The sequence below is a fragment of the Sceloporus undulatus genome, chromosome 6, assembly GCF_019175285.1.
Source record: "Sceloporus undulatus isolate JIND9_A2432 ecotype Alabama chromosome 6, SceUnd_v1.1, whole genome shotgun sequence".
In the NCBI taxonomy this organism is placed as follows: Eukaryota; Metazoa; Chordata; class Lepidosauria; order Squamata; family Phrynosomatidae; genus Sceloporus; species Sceloporus undulatus.
In genome coordinates, this window is record NC_056527.1 from 75,161,757 (window position 1) to 75,184,442 (window position 22,686).

A 22,686-nucleotide genomic window follows, 5' to 3' on the forward strand; every position below is an offset into this window, starting at 1 on the left:
ACACACACAAACAAAAATAACAACAATCGAGGACAACATCTAATAATATCAACAAAAAGGGGGAGGGGACTTCTAAAAATGCTCTGATGTTTATTAGCTTAAAAGCCTGATGAATTTTGGGCTGCAGATATTTTAAAGCCTTCTTCTATCATTCTTCCACAGACAGATTTTGGGATTTAGAAGAATCATTGGGTCTTGATGAAAAATGAAATAAAGTGAATTAAAAAATGTGGTGTATCAAGATCTCAATGAAGAAACTGAACTTAACTCACACCTATAAAAAAAACCAACTAAAATTTCCTTTCCTTTCCCAGCAGCCCAAACGAATCCAGAGTGCCCTTGAATGTATCACTTTGCTCTATCATATGCTCACAACATATCTGGATGCATTCAAATACTTTGAGTTTGCCAGAAAATGTATAATTGGAAGGCCGGCATCCATAGTTTTTTATGGGTTATTCGAGCTATGTGTTCTAGAAGAATTTATTCCTGACATTTTGCTGGCATCTGTGGCTGGCATCTTCAGAGAATGCTGGCATGGAAGTGAGTGGGGTATACTGTGCGGCCCAAGGTTGAGGGGAATGATTTACTTGTTAATCTGTGTATTTTTCTGTTGATGAATGGCAAGGCGTCAGGGTGGGAGGATAAGGATAAGCAAGGAAGATTAGTGATCCATTGTCTGCTGGGAAAAACCTTGGTCATCCCCAAACTGAACCAACGGTTGGGCCACACAGTATACAGAAAACCTACACACACGGACAGATACCTACACAAGAACTCCATCACCCAGGGCAAAAAAGAAGTAAAATAAAAACATTGGTAGACTGGACAAAAAGATCTGTGAACCCCACATCCTGGAAGATGAACTGAAGCACCTGGACTGGGCTCTAAAGGCTAATGGTTATTCCAGCTCAGACATGAGAAGGGCTGCCAGACCCAGAAAAACCCAGAGCAGTGAAGACAAGCAACCACCCAAAAGGAAGGTATTTTTTACCATACATCAAAGGAGTCACAGACAGAACAGGGAAACTGGTGAGGAAATACAATCTCCAGGCGATCTATAAACCAACCAAGAAAATCCAGCAAATACTGTGCTCAGGGAAGGACAGGAGGGAGTTTACTGCATACCATGCAGCTGCGGACAAGTCTACATAGGGGCCAACAACTGCAGTGTTCAAACACGAATCAAGGAACATGAGAGACACTATAGACTGAGTCAGCCAGTAAAATCAGCAGTAGCAGAACATGTCATAAACCATCCTGAGCATAAAACGCTGTTTGAAAACACTGAAATTCTTTACCATGCCAAAAACTATTAGGTCATTGAAATCCACAAATACCTGGACAACTTAAAGTAAACAGATTTTGGCTACCAGTCCTGAAAACACCAAAATGAAGATCCAGCAAAATGCAAATGAAAACCATCCAGGGAGCAGACAATGGATCACTAATTAAACAGACACAAATCCTCCTTGTTTATCCTCCTACCCTGAGGCCTTGCCACCAACAACAGAACAATACACAGACTGACATTTAAATCACTCCTCTCAACCTAGGGTCACACAGTATATATATACATATATACATATACATATACATATATATCCCACTCACTTCCATGCCAGCATTCTCTGAAGATGCCAAGCACAGATACAAGTGAAACATTAGGAATAAACTCTTCTAGAACACGGCCACATAGCCCCCCCAAAAAACTCACAAAACAATGTATAATTGCTTTCTTAATTATAAATTTCTGTAGATCTTTGCTATAGGTAAGGCTGTTAGCAATGACAAACCACCTCTGAGTATTCCTTGCCTAATAAAACCCTATGAAATTCATGGCATCACCCTGACTGAATGACTCAATTCCACTTTTAAGTATTAAGTAACCATTAAAAGTCCTGGATGAAGACAAGTTACAGTCAGCAGTAGCACAGTCCCACACATGATGGAACAAAAACAAAAATAACTATGCCACACGTGTAGCTCTGCTCTCCAGAAACACATATGCAAGATAAACTGCTGCCAAGTCATGCTTCAATCAGTGTTTCATTGCTTCTTCCAATGTTAACAGTATGTTACAGAAAACTATGTGTGGAGATTGGCATGGGTGGGTAACTCACTAAGTTTATATTTTCACATGCGATTACCCAATCAGCACCTTCTGGACCAGACACAATCTGTGCACTTCTGAATTTGCAACACATTTCAAGACCAAACATAAAGTGTTATTGCATGGACATCTGAAAAGGACAGGTTGAGTACTGCCAGTCAGGAAGGCAGAGGCTTCAATTACCAGTCTGACAGAGTGGGCTTGGATTATAATGACCTGTTCTTTTTTAGCCAGTTCATAGGCAAGGAGATCTTCTGAAACCACACACTTCAAGAGTCTTTATGATGACACCAGTTGACGTAGCTTAGAATTTGAGTAAAACACCAACAGTCTGCTATCTTTCTTGAGTTTGATGGTCAATCGACTAAAAGACAAACACTCTATGAACATCCAGGGAATTAGAGCGCCTTCAAAATCACAGGGTGGGGTTTTGCAGGAAGGCTTGCAAAACAATGTCCTGATTCAGGTGAAAGGAAGACACAAGCTTTGGAAGAAAGGATATGTCAGGACCAAGGACAACCTTCTCTTGATGGAAACAAAGGTAAGGCAGATCAACTCTCAGAGTGCATAGCTCACTAGGTCTCCTTGCTAAGATGATAGCAATGATGAAGGCAGCCTTTTAGGTAAGTAGTCTGAGATCACATGGAGCCCTGGGTTCAAAGGGCCTCCTGGATAATTGTGACAATACAGGTTCTAAACTCCATGCTGGAGTCAGACCTGACACAAGAAGGTGCAGACTTTTGTACTCCCTGAGAAACATTTTAACTATCAGATCCTGGAAACAGGAAGACTTGACCAGCCAGCTGGAAGTCAGATGAGATGTTGGCAAGGTAGCACTTTAACAAGGTTTAACAAGGAAAAGGAGACGCTCAAATCCAAAAGAGATAGAAGGAAATCCAGTACAGCCTGGATTTGAGCTTGGGGTAGAAAGCTGTTTCAACAAAAGAAACAGCACAAACTTGTTCTATTTACAGGAATATGATCTCTGCATCAGTGGCTTATGAGCAGCCTCAACAATGTTCAGGATTTGAGGAGGCAGCATTATAAAGGTTGAATCTTTCATACAGTCAGACAAAAGGTCATGACATCTAGGTGATGAACCTGTCCATTGTGGATGGTAAGCAGGTTGAAACTGGCAGGGAGACAGATGTACGTTCGTTGAACTAGATGAAGGAGAAGTGTGAAGTGTAGCTGTTTCGGCCACCATGACATTATCAGGATCACATCCACTTGGTCTGTCCATAGCTTGGATATCTTACTGGTAAAAGGTGGAAATGCATAGACCAGGAGTCAGTTTCAACTGAAAAGGTGTCACCTAGCAATTTGATCCCATGAATTCTGAAAGAGTACTGGCAACACTGCTTGTCTGCTGGACTCGTGAAGAGATTGACCCACAGAGTGTCCCACTGGTAGAAGAAAAGTGTCAGGATGGAGCATCTATTTGAGGCATTAATTAGATGTTCTGCTGAGTTTGTATGCCAGAGTGTTTTGGTCTCCTGTACTGCTACAAGGAAGATCTTTCTCAAATGCAGCAGTCCTAGATCCATAACATTAGACATAGTAGAGTGTTGGAACTTTGTTCCTTCCTGCTTGTACAGTTAATATATTACAAATGTGCTGTCAGCAATGACCTGAATGGTGTTGCATTGCAGGAAGGATTCAAAGGCTCAAAGGGCTTTTTGCACCATTAACATCTGAAGGACACTGATGTGAAGAATGGCCCCTTCACTTGACCACTTGGAGAGACTGTTCAAGTCAATGCCTCAGCCCTCCAATGACACATGCCATGATTGAGAGGCATGGCTGAGAGGGAAAGAAAGTAATGCCTGTCTAAACACTGTGAGGACTGAGGCACCAGTTCGGAGATTGGAGGATGTACTGAGACATGTTGAGTCTCATGAGAGGGAAATCCCCTAATGGGTCAAAAAACTGAGGAACCACAATTGCAACAGCTGGAATTGAAGACTGGCCAGAGAGGTGACTGTGGTAATGGAAACCATAGGACCATGCAAGACCTGGACCAATCAGGCTGGAAAAATTTGAGAATGCTGACACTTATGAATTGTCTGTACCAGAGTATGAAACTTCTCCTTTGAAAAGTAAGCAGCAGCCAAGATGGAGAATAGAGTCAAGGCAATGAACTTCACCCTCTGGGATGGGTCCAAGCAGGATTTCTCAAGGTTGACAATGAGACTGAGAGAATAAAGGTCAAGAATGTATGGTGTGTGCAAAGTTAGTTGTCATGATCTGGCTACCAGGAGTCAAAAGCATCAATCCTCCTCTGTCTACAGCAACTACAGCCATATATTTGGTGAATATCCAAGGTGCTGTGGAAAGTCCAAAGGGGAGGACGTGGAACTGAAAAAGCTCTTCTCCCCATAGTAAACCATAGGAAGCATTGATTTGATCGTCAAATACCAATATAGAAGTAGGTATCCTTGAGACTGAGCATCACAAACCAATCTCGTCTTTACAAGGGAAAAATGGATGACAGAGTAAACGTCCTGAAATACCTGGGTGGAATGTAAGCATTGACATCTCTGAGGTCCAGAATGGGATGAAGACCCCTGTCCTTCTTGTTGACAATGACATATTGGGAGAAGAACCCCCAGTGGATTGGCATTGAAGTGAAGGATTCAACAATACCTTAGTCAAGATGAATATCAGAAGGGTGACTTACGCAGATTATCTTCGTCAGTGGATACTCCTTGAACTCGATAGCATACTCATTGCAGATGACATCAAGGACCCAAGTGTTGGTGGAAACTGCAGCCCAACCATGCTGGTATTGAGCCAACCTGTTGCCAAAAGTTGGTGATGTTGGTGGGAAAAAGAGGGAAAGAGAAGTAAAAAATGCCTCCTTTTCTTGAACAGGTGATATTCGGAAGACAAAGCCTGGCGTTTTCCTGAAGCAGTGGAAGACTGGGAGGAATACTGGGACCATTGTGTGAAAGTCCAACTGAAGGTGTACCTCTGGCCAGAGGTCAGCTGCTGCCACCTGAATCAAGGGCTGAAGGAAGATTAAGAGTGAGAAAGCATGTCTAATTTTCTTGCATCGGACCTTATCTTATGAGTGAATTCAAGTTTCTCATCTGTTCCTTTATTAAGAGTCCAGATTCACGGAAAAGCATGTCCTCGATTGTGGCTTTGGCCACAGTAGAGGCAAGATTTCAACCAGGTATGTCTTCTCAATGCCAAAGCTAGCATCTTTACCAAACAATCAGTGACAGGACACACTGAATTAATTTGCTGTCCTGCTTCCATTAGCAGATCATTGGCAAGGTGCTTTTCCTCATTTGGGAGCTTATCAAACAGTGGCAGAACCCTCTCCCACAGGTTCTGCTGATAAGCTCCCATGCAGGTCATATAATTCACAATACACAAACCCAGGGTAGATGATGAGTAGAACTTCTTAGCCATTAAGTCCAGTTTGTAACTCTCCTTATTAACTGGAGTGGAATGAGACTTCTGAAGGATCTTGAGATGCTTCAACTACTACTGAATTTGGCTTCAGATGTTCTAGGAGCTGCTCCTATTCCAAGGTCAAAGGAACTGTTGATGGGACATCCTGGGGACATCTCACATTCTTGAGAAGAGTTGCCAGGAACGGAATGGATGCCAGAATAAGGACCTTTGTCTGAGTTCGCTTGTTTACTGGATCCATTGGCTCTAACTCTTGATTTTTGACATACAAATCAAGTGGATTTGCCATTGGGAGCATTTGTCTGGAGAATTTCTGAACACCATCAGTAGGCAAGAAAGATTCTCTCCCAATGAGATGAGGAGCCAGTGACCTACAAGGAGGCATATCAGACAACGTGTCTGAGCCAGCAGTTGAGGGAGTCTGAGATGGAGAATGTGGCTGTGGCAGGCAATGGCTTTTGTTGTTTTGTCAGTACCAATGGAAGCTCTTGCAGTACGTCTGGCAATCATTCCTGAGGTTGTTTTTGATCTGAGGCATCAGTTGGACAAGTTGTCTCATGAACATGGGAGACAGGGGTTGACTGCAAGATGAGAGATGTAGAGATCTAGTTGGTTATGGTACCACTGAATGTTCCCAAACTGGATGTCATAGAATTGGGCAGTGTCCATGAAATAATGCCCATAGTACCTGTCATAATACATTTCTCTTGGAATGCAACAGCAATAAGGAGAGTCAGTAGAGGTGCCTGGAATGATCTTGAAAATCATTCTGTTTTGAGAGTCACCACAATATCTTCAATCGCATGCAGAAATGTGCCTTGAGGAAGCTCTATCTCAATATCAAGGAGACGGGGAATGAGAGGACGAAGTACCAGAGAAGCAGACAATTTCTCAATGTGGAGGAGACAGGATTCATACTGGGGTTTGCCAAGTAGGCACCACTGCAGATGCCAATGCCCATACCAGCACAGACAGTTGTCCTCAGGGAGGGGCTCAACAGTCTCCCCTTCAAATCCCAATCCAACCTGAACTTGCAGTACCTAGAGAGAAAAGATGAATAGCGTTCGACACCAGGAGTGCATCCGATTCAGTAATTTCATACAGAGCTGTCTTGAGCAGTCTTATGCTCTTTTCTAGAGTGTTTTCGCCTCCTCCTCATGGAGGATGAGCGCTCAATCACAATGGGGGAGCATGAGATTTGAGACGCTGCTTCCAAGATGAACAGCTGGCTGCTGATTCAGAGACCTTGGGGTTGTGAGTTTGCTTTATAGATGACTGGCCTATTGCCAGTTCTGAGGTTGCTCTTGGTGGCCCATAAATAGTTGGTAGTCAGTGGCCACTGAGATTTCAAGGCCTGCTAATACAGAAGTGCCTTTAGTTGTGATTCCTGGTTCTTGTGAGCTTGAGATATAAAGGCTTTACCATGGGCACAGGTACTACCACTATGTCCCTCACCAAGGCACAGCAAACAATGTCAGTGTCTATCACTGCCAGGAAGATCAGATCCACAATCACCTCTTAAATGTTGATGTAGACACCATTACTGAGGGGGATAAACAAGCCATAGCTAAATTAACAAGTCTGGTTGGATGCCTTCAAGGCAAGAAAACCAAAGCTGGAGGAAGTTAGGAAGAAGAGTCAATGGACAGACCAAGTCCATTAGGATAAGTCAGAGAATGTCAAAGCAGAATGCAACATCTGAGTGGAATCAAAAAATCAAGCCAAATTTCCGAAAAAGGGCCATTAGGACATAAATATTCAAGCAAGTTTCCTTTTTGCTTACATGGCAGAGGGAAAAGAACTGAGATAAATGAGAGGAAAAAGTGAGGTATAGAGCTGAGGATAGATGGAGCTACCACTCAAAATTTTGCCTACCTATTCTATAATGTTCCAAAAATGCACTGCACAGATGCAGGATAACACAATGTGTGAGCCAATGAGAGCACAACGAAGAAATAGATTACACATTTTAGAATGGAAGGAAGGCTTGACTGAATACGAACCCTGACTAGAATGAGTTTGGCACTGGAAGACTCATAACAAAACTGTGTTTCAAATGTACTCATCCTTAGAGCAGGTGGAGAATACAACTCTTTAGTGTTTAGCCAACTACCGTATACACTTGACTGTAAGTCAACTGCATGTATAAGTCAAGGGCAGGTTTTGGGGCCAAAATTATGGATTTTGCCATGACCCGTGGATAAGTCGAGGACAAAACTTGGAGGCTCCCCAGTGTGTGTATCTGTGCGCACACCAAGAGAGATTCTAATTAAGGCTTTTTGATTCAGCACTCCAACTTTGCTTTCATCCTTCATTCCCAGACAGTGGCAACCAATGCAGGTGGGAGGGGGACTCTGTTTAACAGCAATTAATCACCCAGGACTCCTTCTCCTTGGCTCAAGAGAAAAAGAAACTCTCTTTCCATGGGGAAAACTGAAAGAGTTGCTATAACATACTGGCCTGTAAATGTCAACCTGAGATCTTGAGGTCAATTTTGGGGAATAAATTTTTAGACTTATAGATGAGCATATAAGGTATGTTACAGAGGATGAAGATCACAAACAAACCATCAGCTTGGAAAACATTTACTGAGCTAAACCTAGATGCCCCTTCTAATGTAATGGCACATCAAATGTCAGTGCTGCTTCCTATGATGGCTGACAACCAAAAGTATTTATCACTACTATGCTCAATGAGGACTTTGGCTTGTACTTCTTAAACAATTGGTCCACAACACATATGACAAATTACGTTTAAATGTCTTGAACAATACTGTTGATAAAAGTAGTAAAGCATTCACCATGGACAGCAAAGACCCAAAATATGCTTAAAGAACATAAAGGCAGTTTGTAGTTTTGATAGCAAATTATGGTGGCCTCAATAACAAAAAATGAGCCCACTTATAGCAATTATGTGGCCTGTGGGATCAGTAACGCTTCTTGTCACAATGGTAACTGACAAGCTTTACAACTCCATCTAGAAGGAAGTGTACAGGCACTGAATTATTGTATTGCCAATTTCAGAAATTCCACAGGTGTTGTCCCTTGTACATGTATTCATCACTTTCCCCTACATCCCCACTTCACTTCCCATACAGCCCACAATCTCTTGCTGGCTAAAAGTTCCAGGAACTGGGTGCACAATTAAAAGGAATAAAACAGGGGGGGGGGGGGGAAGGTAGTAATTCCAATCTATTTTAGATTTTGTTGACAGCAGAAAATTTACCTTGGCTCACATGTGTTTAATGGCAAAATCCATCCCCATCTCCATTTATTTATTTACAGGCAGGGACAATCTAGATCATAGGCAGACACCACATTCATGCCCCTCCAACTCCTTATCCAATCCTATGTGAACTTCCTCATGAAAATCAGCTGGGGAAACATTTTCTGTTTTTGATGATGCAAGCCTTCCTTTCTCAGCACTAAGTGGGGAAAGGCCTAATGTCTGATTTAAAGGCAAGACACAAGTGGATTCCTTTCTGCCAAGTGGCGCAGGGGAAAAGATGGGTGTTTGGGGAGAGGTTTTGCAGGCCACGAGTCTGCACAGTCTGTATTAGATACAGGGGTTCCCATCCCTGTCAGAGGACCTGAATGGTTTTGGGCAACAGTATGGATTATGTGTAAGTTCCATGATTATATACAACTGTTATCACTTTCCAAAATTATAACTGCATTTATGACTGTAAATAAGCAGCAAGCGTATTAGTCCCCCCCCTCCCTTGTTTCTCTTCTTCTGGCATGGCTATATGAGGTTCAATGTATAGCATTAAATATGTACCTAGAAAACTATTATTAGCCTTAGCTATGGTTTAATGGTACAGTCAGCCCTCCTTATCCATGGATTCAAGCATCCCCAGCTAGAAAATATGAAAACAAAAAGTATACATTCCAAATAGGAAACCTTGATTTTCCATTTTATATGAGGGACACCATTTGCTATCCATTGTACAGTGTGCCCTTGCTTTACGTAGGGGATCTGCTCCAGACTCCCCCACGTAAAGCAAATTCCATGCATGCTCAAGGCCCATTTAAATGAGTGGGGCTTGTGCATATGGCGGTGTGCACATGCACCATGGGCACACGCCCCATCACTCCCAATGGGACGCACCACCCCTTCCTCCCCACGACTTTCAGCATGTCGCACTGTATTTAATGTAACATGAGCATTCAAAGATTTTGTTATCCACGGGGGGGCTGGAAACAAACCCCAGTGGATACCAAAGGGCCACTGTATAAACTTCAACCTGTGAACTTGTCCTGTTTCAATAAACCAGTTAAGAAAAACCAGTTTATAGTTCAAATGATAAACTCTACAGCAGTTAAAAACAGTAAATAGTTTTCAAGTCTCTTTGCAGCTATAAATGGTATAAGGGAGGATTACATGACTCCAATCTAGGCCCCATGAGACCAAAAGGTTGACCACATATTGGCAACAAAAAAGTACCACATTTTCCAGCATATAAGGCGATTCAGCCCAGGTCGCATGCAGGCAGATCCCTGGCTTCCTATAGGCCGAATTAAGGGGGTCTGGCGCCCACATGCATTGGCATGAGGGAGCCTCTGTGGAGGCCTGGAAGGCGGGTGTCAGAAGTGGCAATAGGGCCTCCCACAGTCCAGCATGATGCGGAGGCCGCCTGGGCGGCGGGGGCGGCAGCAAGGCATAAGGGGCCGTCTCTTTCCCTCGGCCCGACCATCCTTCTCCTGCTGGATCGGCTCTGGAGTGCTTCTCCGCCACCTTTTCTAGCAATGGCGGCAAGAGCCTGGCCGCTGTGCCTGCTGGGATAGTAACCCACAAGGACTCCGGAGGCAGAGAGGTGGCTACACCATTCGCCTGTGCAGGCCGCCAAAGACAATCCGGCGTATAAGATGGGGGTTAAAAAGTCATCTTATACACCAGAAAATACGGTAGGTTTTGCGTTTAAATAATTCATTTCCACATTGGGAGTCAATTAACACATCTGTAGAGCTTGAGGAATGCTGATTCCTCAGTAAGGCACACTACTGACACAAGATATTTTAATGTGGAAGCTTGTTCTGAGAAAAACAGTACTTTTTTGTTACTAGCAATGGTGGTCATGGATGTGTCTGTAAATATTGCTGCTATTTTGTGAGGCTAACAGATTACGTGTTGCCCACTAATGTTCTATCATAATTAATGAGCAGCATGTAATTCTGGCTGGGTTCCATTATCAGTGGATCCAGCTGAGTAATAGGAGGATAAAAAAACTACCAAAACTTGGGGGGGGGGGGGGAACATCCCACTATGGTAGTGACAAAATGTAATCAATTTTCAAGCTCCATTTACAGATGCTTCATCTGCTTCAATATTCCTAAATTACACTTCTCTGAACTATCTCTTCATGCTTTCACATTAGTGACAACTAATGTAAAAGTTTAGTTCCATGTCATGATGTGACTTTCTAACTAATGACGTATCCTCCTATTTATTTTGCTTGCTCAACAATTTCATTTTTTTATTATTATTATTATTATGGAACTCAACATATACAGATCCTATGCAGTCTCTAATCATGGTACTAAACCCAGCAATTTGCTTGGGGGGGGGGGGGGGGTTTGCCGGTGTATGTGCAAATCACAAAAGGAATGAAGATGGCTTCAATAACAAATAGGTATATTCATCATGTGCTATTTAATATAACAGCTAAATGGAACTTCCAAATCCATGTATCTCTAAATAGCATGTGGAAGGTACTAACTAGATAGAGAGAGATTGCTGCCTTCATGCCCTGCTTGTGAACTTCCCAAACTCCAATGGCTAATTATTATTCACTGTGCTATGATAAAGATGGCGTAAACAACCTGTGGCCCTCTGCAAGCTACCAGTTTGAGCCTCTAGACAGAAGAATTTGCCCCTTCCCTTTCCACCCTCTGGTCAGTGAAGGAATGAAGACAGAGGACAGTAAGATAAGCTAGTGGCATAGGTGAGCTGGGAAAGCCCCCACCTATTCATAGCATATGGTTCTTGGCATTAAAGTCTTTCCTCTCCAGGAAAAACACAACATTAATGTGATATGGCATTTTATCAACAAAGTTCTTCCTATGGGAAAGTTTCACCTCAACAGATCACATGAAATACACTTTGATGCTAGCAATAAGTGAACCCAATTTTTTTCCAGGGGGGAGGGGGAGCTACTATTTCAACAAGTTTGTTGAACAAGGAATGAATTTTAAAACTTAAATCAAACTCAGAATATATTTTCATAAGAAAAATATAAACTAAATTGGCAATTGATTTGCTACACAAATTTTGTTCAGGTAGTGTTTGCAACATGTGATCATCAAAAGGTATATGAAATAGTTGCAGGCATGTTTTCTGAAGTTTTAAAAACAGGAGACAAAACAAAATTTTGTTTCTGAATTTTATTTTTAACAGGATGCTTTGCTAATGGAAGGTGCCATCGTTAGAAGAAACGGTCCATGGTTCTCACCTGAAACAAAAGCTAAACAGATGTTAAAGATATCCTAAGACACTACTTACCCACACGGATGGTAGAAGATCATTAATGAATAATGTTGGCTTTTACTGTGACCTAACTTCCTAAGTATACGCAGGGGATCCATTCCAGACCCCCTCTTCCTGTGTAAGGGAAAAATGCAGGACCTCAAGTCCCGTTTGTGCTCATGAGCACACTGCTATGCATGCAGCATTTTAACATTCGGGGATTGCTGTCCGCATAAGCTTATAGCCAAAGATGGCAAGCCCGCATATGGGGTGGGTATTTTTTCATTTTATCATACTATGACATTTTGCATTTTTAACATCTGGGGCTTGCCATCCGCGTAAATGTAAAGCCACGGTTGGCAAGCCCATGTATGTGATAGGTGCACTATATTTTGTCATACTATGGCATTTTGCCAGTAGACAATTGCTGGCAAAATGAAGGGATGTATTAAGAGAGAAAAAAACCCAAAACAAGTAAGCACATCTTTTACATGTTTCTTAAGAACTTCTCCAATCTTGAAAATGGAACGCTGCAAAAGTAAAGAGCATTTAAAAAAAGGTATGTAAAAAAAATTAGCACTGGAGTAGGGAACTCTGTTGGGATAGAGGCCTTCTTCACGTCACACCTATCCTGGGGAGATGCACATTTGTGTTCTGGTTATACTGGAAGTAACATGATGTTACTTCTAGTTTCAATTTCAGCAAAAAAGTCAGTTTCCCAGGGTTTTGGAGCACTGGGAGTCTATGAGGGGAGAAACAAGCAAGCCATCTAAAGCTATTTTGTGGAAACTTTGGTGGTTCGGGAGCAGTTTTTAACTCTTAAAAAAATGGGTTCAAAGCTTTGTGGCATTCTGAGAAGCCACAAATAAGGGGTTGGGACCACATGGAGCCTATGCACCACACTTTCTTCATCACATTTATGCATTACAATCTTATATTAATATTCATAACTATGTTGAATTAACCATAGTTGGAACACCTGAAGCTATCTTCCTGGAAGTCTCCTGGAACATTAATTAGAATAGTTATATATGTCTAGTGGGGTTGAGGGAAGAAAATAAAAAGATTTCTCATTGCATTCACTTGTTTTCTTGAGCTCAGAAACTCAGGCTGCAGTCCTCTACACACTTACCTGGGAGTAAGTGTTAGTATACTGAAAAGTTCCTATGCCTGAATAGACATGGGCAGGATTGTACTGTGTGTCTGTATTAGTCCTGGAAGCATTCACCCATCTTAAGGGGACAAATCACCAAAGGCATGTTTGAACATACTGACTCAAAAGGAGGTGGGAAGTCAATCTTCTCCCCTAATGTCCAAAATCTATGTTTAAAGATATCAGAAGATGTTTTTTAATATCAAACTCTATATCCTATCCCAAGACTAACTGAACATTTATGAAGTTAGAAAAAGAATCCTTTCTACTATGATGGTGCAAAATATTTACTATTGTACAATAGGTAAGTAAAGAAAAGCACTTGTTTGAATAAATATTCACTCTTCGCTGCAAAACAGGCAAAGTTCTGTTGCAAGTGACTGCCCCCAAAAGTCATTTAATTAGCTGGAGTGCACCTTTTAGTGTCACATGATCTTAGGTTCAACACACCTGTATCTGGAAAACCTTAGAAGGAGCGTAACAGGTCAGAATCATGAAGACTGAGAAGCTATCAAAACAAATCCAAAATAAAGTTATGCAGAAGCTGAAATTAGAGCTGGGTTATTAAAAAAAAAATCCAACTATGCAAATCCCCATTTAATCCATTATTACAAATGGAATGAATATGGTCAAACCATTCTTTTAAACTCAGTGGCTGAGTAAGGGCATTAGTCAGAGAAGCAATCCAGAGGTAATTGGTAACTCTGAATGAATAGCAGACATACACAACCAAGATGATAGAAACTGTCTAGGGGACAGCTATCTTCTAGAAAATCCATAAAGCTGGGCTTTATGGGAAAGTGGCGAGAAGAAAGCCAGCACTGAAATAAAGCCTACTGAAAGTTTGTAAAAATAATATGTGAGACACAGCAAATACATGGGAAAAGGCTCTCTGTTGTGAAGGGATCAAAACTGAACATTTTGTTCTTGTCACAGTATGCTATGTGTACACAAGTGTTCACTGCACTGAGAACAACATGAAAACATGGTGGTGGCAGTATCATGCTTCTCCTTGGCAGGAATTGTAAAACTAGTGACAGTTAACAGAAAGATTGACAGAGTGAAATATAGGGCAAATCTGTTTCAGTCTGCAAGGGACAGTGGTTGAAAAATAAAAACCTAAATGTCTTTGAATGTCAAAGTCTAGACCTTAATACAAGTAAGAATCTATTATAAGACCATACATTCTTGTATATCAACCTACGAGAGCTAGAGCAATTCAGTGACAATGAATGGTCAAAAATGACAGGATCCAGATGTCTAATACTGACAGATACTCAAGAAGACTGCAGCTGTACAGATGTCCCCCACTTCTTTGACAAGGTTAGGGACCAGGATACTGTCAAAAAGCATAAAGTGTAATATTGTATTATACAGTGGTCTGGTCTGTAACTTGTTGAATATGTGGGTGACACCTAAGCACAAATGTAAGTATGAATACAGTACATTTCACTCAGGAAAAGCAGGAAGGCAGTCAGCTGCCAGCTCAGCCTGGGTTGACTCTGCTTCATCTAGAGCAGTGGTTCTCAATCTTTAGTTCTCTAGATTTTTGAGAGTTCAGCTCCCAGAATTCCTGAACAATGAGCATACTGACTGGGACTTCTGAGAATTGAAGTCTAAAACACCTGGAGGCCCAAAGGTTGAGAATCTCTGATCTAGAGCTTCTGCTTGGTCCCCAAAGAGCTGTGGCTGGATCTGGGGTTGCCGCTACCACAACCGACACCATTCATCTCTTCCACTGCAGCCACACTGGGTGCTGCCCATCCAGGGGCATGTTCTCCTACTGGTCAGCCACTGAGTGGCAGCAGGCAAGGAGGATTGGTGTCCACGCTGCAGCAGCAGTAACGCTGGCATGCAGAGTTACAGCCATTGCTAATTGGAAGAGGCAGGAAGGCAGCCAGCGACTGGTACAGCCTGGGCTGCTGTGCAGGCAGCCGCTCCCAGCAGCAGCTGCAGCCATCGCCTCCCCTGCCACTGCCGCCATCCATTACTTCCCACAAGAGGTCCATGTGCCTGTATAACTGGGGAGGGAGGCAGACTGAACAAAGATGTTATGAAGTCACTGGGAAAAGGGCTCCAAGCAGCACTCACTTGGTCCCAAGCAAGGCTCCGTAGTTGGCTTGGTGCCCCATCCCCACTCAGCTCGCTTTGCAAGTACAGTAGTAAGTGCACGAGTGATCACAAACAAGCCTCCATAGGTAAGATGAACTGAGAAAACCCTGCTTTTACTATACTTCCAAATTACAGACAGGTTGCATTGAAAACAAGGGGTCAGCTCTTCCTTTAAGCAAGACATGGGACCGTACATATGTGCAAGCGGTCCCAAGCAAGTCTCCTTATGCAAAAAGAACTGATGAAAGAACAGACCCCTTGTCAAATTAACAGAACTTGCCTGTAATTTGCAAGTATCAAGAGAGCAGAGTATCAAAAAACAAGTCAACAAAAAGTGGGGGTATTTGCTGCCAAAGATGCTACTACCAAGTTTTGATTTGGGGTGAGGGTCTTATGCAAACAACAAGTGCTGGTTTGAGTTTATTCATTTAGCTTTTGTGCCATAATAAAAAAATATATTGCACCATCACAGAATTTAGATTCTTGTATATGTCAAGTGGTAACAATGGCAGTTATGTTAAATCCATTTCAGTTCCAGTTGTAACATAACAAAATGTGAAATAGTACAAGGGGCAAATATTTTTTCAAAGCTCTGTATATTACCTATAAATGTCTAATGTAAATAATTCAGGAAGGTTATCCTAGTCACCTGTTTGAGAGGAAAAAGATGAATAAAGAAACTCTAACATGCATTATTATTACCCCCATGTCTTGGATGCCTTTCCCAAAGACTCTAATAATCTCATAGATTAAATATATGAGCTAAAAACAAACTACAAACTAATTATAATGATAATCTACTGGCCTAAGGATGATATTAAAAACCAGCCAATTACATCCTGGAGACAAATAAATATCTTTACTGGGTCCTGAAAATATGATAATGTTGGGGCCAGAGAGAACATTTTTGAGCTGGGGGCAAAATTTAAAAAGGTTGCCTTCCTTGTCTCCAAGACTCTGCTAAAAGAAGTATTCAGAACAAGTCTCTAAATGTTGTTTTTAGAGTATGGGCAGGTTGAGGAGGGATGGTGCATTTCATCAAATATCAGGATCCTAAGTGGTGTAAGGCTTTAACAACAATCTAAATTGAACCCCCAAATTTAACTGCAGATACTGAAGCTTGGCCAGAATAGGTGTTATATGACCAGACCTTCTGGTCTCAGTGATCAATCTGAGCACTGCATTCTTCACTACCTATATTTTCCAAATCATCTTCAAAGTCAGCCCCATCTATTTTACCCTGAAGTATTCTAACTTTATAGTTACCACCCAAAACCAGATTACCCCTGTTCAGATAGAAATATACCGTGGAGGATCGTAGCTGGTCATTTGTGGGGGGACAGTAGACATTTATACAGAAAAAGGGTTTCCCTGTATAGGTATTGATTTGGACTGATAAAAGATAGAAATATACCTAGTCCCATAGCCAACGCACTCAGTGCCATAGCTGGCAATAACAGAACTAGGGGAATCCCCAGGCTTCTATATATCCAATTTTGGGGGGGGGGGGGGGGGGAGTTTCAATAGACAAAAGTATTTTAATTAAGAAAGAAAAACTAGAGACAAAACTACCACAACAAAGTCACGCACTTCCAATGTTTGCTCTTTCTCTGTGAGGACTTCTTTTTGGCATCGCAGAAAGTCTGACAACATTCGTGTTAGCTGTTTTCTATCATCTATTTCAGCTGCCAACCTGCCATTGTAATCCGCCAACAACATACACGCATCATCTACCATCTTGGAAAGCTGTTCCCCAGAATCTTTATCTGGAAAGTAAAAAATATATATATTTATAATGCAACAAATAAAAAAAAACTTGTCGCAACCTACCAGTTGAGTTACTGCATAACTTCCCATACCTGTTATTCTGTTAAGTAAGGAAACATCTTGGACTTCTATGGGTAATGAGGCTATCCTTTGATGAACTGCTGCATCTCCAGAGGCTGCATTTTCTAATTCTTGTAATGCTCTTATGAGATCTGCAGTCTGAAAAAGGTAAATTACTTTAGAAAAGAATAATATATTAATAGAATGATGGCACCAGAACCAGTGTGGTGTAATAATTAGATTACTGGGACATGACTAGGGAGATATGGGGTCAAATCTCCACTTGACTATAAAACCCAATAGGCGACCTTAGTTTACTACAGCTGCTCCCAAACTGTGGCCCTACCAAGAGTTTTGGACCTCAGCTCCCAGAATCCCAGACTACTGGCCAAGATGAGTGAGGCTTCTGAGTGCTGACGTCAGCAGCTCCCAAACACCCAGAGGACCTGAGTTTGAGAATCTCTGGTCAGGTAACTCTCTTTCAGCCTGGACTACCTCACAGAAATGTTGTGGAGAACATGTACTACCTTGAATGCCTTGGGGAAAAGGCAGGATATAATACAGCACGCCCGTGCCATACGCGGGTGCACTTTACGCGGCTTGAGCATATGCGCTCAAGCCGCGGGCCAGAAGATCTCATTCAATTGCATGGGCGCGCACGCCCATTGCGCCCCGCCGCGCACGAGCCCCATTGTTTACAATGGGGCTTGAGCATAGGCGGAATTCGCCTTACACAGAGGGATCCGGAATGGATCCCCACGTAAGGCAAGGGCCCACTGTACATAATATGAATAAACAACACATTAGAAAGCTCAACCTAGGTCCTGGCACAAAATGTCACATTCAAGCATTCTGTTATTAAGGGGACAAATCAAACTGTTTCTTTTGATTAGAGTAGTCTCACCCTATCAATGGGAACATGGCAAATTAACACATCCTAGAGTAGGAATTCAGGCCCAGGGTTGCAGATTCTTTCCTTCAATCTTGATCATCCATCCTTGTTGCGTTTTCCACCTTCCAACTCCATCAGTCAGCATTTTATTACAATGAGCAAAGTGGGCTGAGAGGAAATTCATCACCACTGCTAGGTGCTTTTTTTAAATCGACTCAATTGTTTTGTACCTTTGCAAAGCTCAGGGACCACTCCTCAGTCTGCTGACACTGTATTCTTGGATGTGGATGTGCTGTGTTGGCTATATAAACAATGACACCCAGAGAACTGAGACCATATTAGTATATACAAGCAGGAGCTCATCCCTAGCATTATCTGAGTCGGTAGATGAGGGGCCTGAAAGTTGGAATAAAAAACACAGGTCCCTTCTCTAACATGGGCATGTTCATGTGCATTTTTTTCTTTACAATTTTTGAATATTTAAAATGCAACAGGAGATGTGAATTCTGAACCTAACTGAGCCTATGACTGGGACTGAGAAAGGCCCAGATGAGGCTATTTAAGTAGGCTGATGTTTACTCATCCTGAGATCAGCAATATTACAATGGGTTGCACTAAAGGGCTGCTGTAAGCTACTCTTTCAACACAGCCATCCATGCAACAACAGGATTACAACAGTGAAATACACTACAGGTTTGTTCTATTAAGTCAGCCTTCCACATTCATGGGTTTTACTTTCATGGATTTGACTACTGACAAGTTTCTAACTGCTATTTGACCATCTTGCTCTACTTGCCCCACTCTTTCTTCTCCCCATACTTTGTGCCATTGCCTCTCCTGCCAACCGTGCCAGCCCCTAACTTTAATGTGAAGAGAAACCCTTTTCCCTTCTCCTCCCTCTTTCCAATGGGAGAAACCAAGGGCTGGCAGGCTCAGTCACCTTTGGAAGGAGTGAAAAGAAACCTCTTTCCTTTCTCTCCACTCCTTCTAAAAGCAAAAGCCAATGTCTAGTAGGCTCAGCCGCTTTGAAAAGGGTGGAGAAAAAAAACTCCTTTTCTTTCTCTTCACTCCTTACAAAGGAAGGCGTCGATGGCTGGTGGACTCAGCTGCCTTTGGAAGGAGTGAAGAGAACCCCCTTCCAAAGGGAGCTGAGGTGCCAACCATTGGCTTCTCCCTTTGTAAGGAACAAATAGAAACAGAGTACCCTATATTTGTTTAATAACAGAATCTACAGACAAAGAAAGTTAATCATATTCAACAACTGCACATTTTTTCTTCCATATTGTTAGAATTTTAGCTGAAAGCAAGTTGTTACTCTTCGTTTGCTCAGATGATTCAAAGCAACGGGACATATTCACAGGACTAATACTTTCTAAATTCCTTCAAGGAGTTCAGCCATTGATTCTCATGCTTTTTGTCTAGATGTAAGAAGCATTTTCTCTTATATCTTCATACTGTAAAGCCGTTGGTATCAGACAAAGGGAAGAAGCCTATAGGTATGTGTAAATTAAACTAATATGGTCTTGTGTATTACCTGAACCAATGGCTTGGACTTATTTATGTAACATGGGTGGTGGGGTATGTAATCAGGAGATGCCCTCCCAGGTGTTGTTGGACTGCAAGTCCTACCATCCTGGCAAGCATTGCCAGTGATGAGAAATGCTGGAAATCATACGTCAGTATCATCTGGAGGGCTTCCTGGTCATGTAAAAAGGGACACATTACCCAGATGGGCAGTACCATAACTACTTCAACTGGTATCTATCCAGTACATTGAACTACAAAGCAACTACAGTGCACCCACGTTATATGGGCGCACTATATGCGGCTTTGAGCTTACGTGCAAAGCTGTGTAGAGTTGCACGGGAGCACGCAAGGCGCAACGCATCTCATTCAAATTAATGGGGCTCGAGCATACGCAATATTTGGCTTACGCGGGGTCTGGAATGGATCCTCCGCATAAGCCAATGGTGCACTGTACTCATTACCAGCTATCATAACTAGGATATTGGAGAAATCCTCTATATCATGTGAGCATCCAGATGTTTTTGGACTGCAAATCCCATGATCCCTTATGACTGCTGATCCTTCTGGGAATTGTAGTCCAACAGCATCTGAAAAGCCATAATTGACATCCTCTGCTGTATATCAAAGGAACAGGGAGATTACTACTGGCCTCTTCCATTCTCTCAATAATTAAGTAATGCACATACATATATTTCATTCAGAAAAAGAACTCAAAATGCAAAAAACAAAAAGTAGATCAAAGAATTGGAAGCAAGACTCCAGCTCAGTTTTAAATTTTACAGACTATCTGTACCTGTGGAGGATCACCCGGAGAACTTTGTGTTGAACAGTTGTCTTCAATTTTTATTTGATCATATGTGCGTTTTCGTGGGTTTTTCTCACCATCTAGAAATGAGAGAGACGATTAGTTAAAAAACAGTTGGGATGATATGTGAATTATAAGAGGCGAAGTTGAATGGACTAAAGTTTACTTACACAAAGCCTGTCTAAGCTGTTCCAATACATCGTTTTCATAAACAGACCTTTCTTCCCAAATAGAGAGTACTCGGCCAAGGTGCTTCTTACAACTCTCATCAGTTTCACTGCAGAGGGGAGAAAATACAAATTCATCACTATTACAAATGAAGGGAATGGAGGATTAACAGAAGTTGTAACTCAGAACCTTATATCATGTTGTTCCTATAACATGTTAGCTGATTTTTTAACAAGGGAAAAATTAGACATCTCCCTGTTTACTCAGAATTAACAGCCTTGTTCTAAGAACATTTTTTGGTTTATTACCATCCATAAAGCATGAAAGACCAACTCTTTTTTACATGCTTGAACATATGTTGCTAGATCAAGCCTCCTTCACTGAATCTATTATTCACTACAAGGTTTCCCATCCCATATGTGTATGCACATGAGATGACTTCTCTTTAGCTCCTGGGCCCTTCCCAACTTCCTCAGATTCTAACAATTTAGAGGGGGAGCAGAAAAGACTCAAGTCCCCAGAAACTTCCAAGGGACACGATGCTTTATTTAAATGCTATTTCAAACCCATTCACACCACCTGAAGCTCTGAACACTGGAGGTGATATTCAGATTGCTTCCAGCAGGGGTTTCTGGATGGTTGAGCTGTAGCCCCTGGTCCTTATGACTGCCGACTGTAAGGTGATAGTGCACATTAATAGGGTCTGACTGATGAGTCACACACCTTAATATAAATGCTTTTCTGAAATATTCTGTTTAAGAAGCTGAGAGCAGAATTACATGATATGAAATTTGGGGGGGGGCTCTCTGGGGCTGAGGAAGGGGGGATAAGGGCTGAAGTACGGGCCAGTAAAGAAGGCAGACAGGAGTAAAGAGAAGGAGGAAAACATTGTAGGAGGCTTTTGCAACAACGTCATTATCCTAGCAGGCAGAGGGGGGAAAGGCCAGTGGCAGAGGCAGCTGGAAATTCACAAATAATAAAATCTACGAAAGAAAAACCTGCAAAAATTTAGGGATCACTCTACTAATTAATGAAGGGGTAAAACAGATGGGGCAGCTAGGAGCAGTCTCTGGGGCCGCAATGGACCAACCGGGCACTGGTCCCAGGACCATGGCGACCAGCAGGGACGTAGCGGGATTTTAGGAAGGGAGAGGGGTCCAGACTAAGTGCCAACATTGTAATGGGGTTTTGGGTGCGGCAGCGCAGCAGCACACCCATTCATTTTCTAATGGGGGGGGGGGTCTGGACTCAAGAACCCCCCTTGGCTATATCCCTGTGACCAGACGGCCCACTCCCAAAGACCGCCACGGCAGCCAAAATGAGCTGCCAGCAGGAGCATTTTTCAAATCGCTTTTGCCAGCAGCTTGGACCGCCTTAGGGAGCCTCAGAGCAGCTCCCAGCCTCATGTGTAATCTGCACTCTACGCCCCCGAAGCAGCCGAAAACTACTCCTTTGGTGTGTCTGCTTCAGGCTGAAGTTCTCAAGACCTTCATGTCAAATGTAAAATTTACATGTATCATAAATATTATAATATTACAATATATATTACTGAATTTTGTTCTTTCTGGCAACTATTTAAGTTTAACTGCTTTTGGAAAATGGAAAAATATTTCAGATACTCTTATAAAACAGATAATTTTTTTAAAAAAAGAATTAAACTTAGATTTGTAAAATGTGGTTTGCTTAATGGAAGTCAAACAAATGAGCAAGTCAGATAACACATGATGTATAGCAAGGGAATCTTTCCCCATTCAATATTTTGTAGGAAACAAGTTGTAATGGCAGCTATATTGCCAATACGCTCACAAAAATTATGCTGTACCTGAAACATGCTTAAAAGCCTCCACTAGGACGGTGCAAAGTCTTTTGTGATCTGGCCCTTTCCTTTTGCTGTTCTGAATAACATCATTGGCCAGGACAAAAATGTCAGTTTCCTGTTTGGTTTTGCTAAAAAAGAAAAGAAAAAGAAAAGAAAGAAAAAGAGAGGGAGGAAGTGTTTATATAGTGGAAAGCAATTAGCATGCCTTCATATTTAACTGAGATTATATTCCATTATAAGACAGCAACCCTTGCACGGAGCAAACCAATAGGTTTAGATTTATGCAAAGATTTGAACACAAACTGCGTCATATGGATCCAGTTCTGATAGGCTAGCCACATCTATTACACTATATAAACATCTCCTAGCCCATATATAATCA

The 22,686-nt window shown here is 42.0% G+C and overlaps 1 protein-coding gene across 1 annotated transcript in view; it reads right to left on the minus strand.

Annotated features, from left to right (window-relative positions):
* RPRD1A (regulation of nuclear pre-mRNA domain containing 1A) overlaps positions 1 to 22,686 on the minus strand; it is a 50,644-nt gene that overhangs the window by 18,798 nt on the left and 9,160 nt on the right. The window contains 6 exon segments of the mRNA XM_042472342.1: positions 16,857 to 17,032; positions 17,126 to 17,252; positions 20,306 to 20,397; positions 20,488 to 20,596; positions 22,309 to 22,403; positions 22,406 to 22,432. Of these exon segments, the coding sequence (XP_042328276.1) occupies positions 16,857 to 17,032; positions 17,126 to 17,252; positions 20,306 to 20,397; positions 20,488 to 20,596; positions 22,309 to 22,403; positions 22,406 to 22,432 (626 nt within the window).